At 58.4% G+C, this 738-nt stretch overlaps 1 protein-coding gene across 1 annotated transcript in view; it reads left to right on the forward strand.

Moving 5' to 3' along the window:
- Positions 1–428, forward strand: part of LOC104411202 (hemoglobin subunit alpha-A-like) — a gene marked incomplete at its 5' end in the record, with an annotated part of 699 nt that extends 271 nt beyond the window's left edge. Inside the window, 2 exon segments of the mRNA XM_010021571.1 lie at positions 1–89; positions 203–428. The exon segment at positions 1–89 is cut by the window's left edge and continues 12 nt beyond it. Coding sequence (XP_010019873.1) covers positions 1–89; positions 203–331 — 218 coding nt within the window.
- Between the last annotated feature and the right edge of the window lie 310 nt (positions 429–738).

Raw genomic sequence — 738 nt, forward strand, 5'->3', positions numbered from 1 at the left:
CCAACCACATCGATGACATCGCGACTGCCCTCTCCAAGCTCAGCGACCTCCACGCCCAAAAGCTCCGCGTGGACCCTGTCAACTTCAAAGTGAGCATCTGGGAAGGAGTGACCAGCCCGGCTCCCCTTCTGCATCCCCCTGTCCATTCCCCTCACCTCACACCCTCATCTCACCCTCTCACCCCATCTTCTTTGTCTTTCAGCTGCTGGGCCAATGCTTCCTGGTGGTGGTGGCCATCCACAACCCCTCTGTCCTGACCCCGGAGGTCCATGCTTCCCTGGACAAGTTCCTGTGTGCTGTGGGCAGCGTGCTGACTGCCAAGTACCGTTAAGACGGCACCATGGCTAGAGCTGGACCCAATCCACTGCCAGCCTCCAACAGCAAGCAAAAAAATGATCTGAAATAAAATCTGTTGCATTTGTGCTCCAGCCCTGGCGTCCTGCTCTGGTTCCTGCCTGCAGGGAGGGATCGGGAGGGATCTGCTCCGGGTCTGAACTGAGGGTCTCCCCTTCCAGGTGGGCATGCAGTGGAAAAATGGGCTCTGGTTTTGCTGTCTCTGAGAGGAGGCAGCATTTGGGTGGTGGTGGTGCTGCTTTTCCCAGCTGCGGGGTCTGGGAAAAGCAGAGCATTTCCAGGTCCTGGTGTCGGGGAAAGACGCAGAGAGAGTGGCTGGAGTCTGTCCCCTTAGGAGCTCCCTGAAGCCGCAGCCTGTGCTGGCCTTCACACCAGAGCACCTTG

Source organism: Nestor notabilis, unplaced genomic scaffold (genome assembly GCF_000696875.1).
Source record: "Nestor notabilis isolate BGI_N333 unplaced genomic scaffold, ASM69687v1 scaffold28409, whole genome shotgun sequence".
NCBI classification, from domain to species: Eukaryota; Metazoa; Chordata; class Aves; order Psittaciformes; family Psittacidae; genus Nestor; species Nestor notabilis.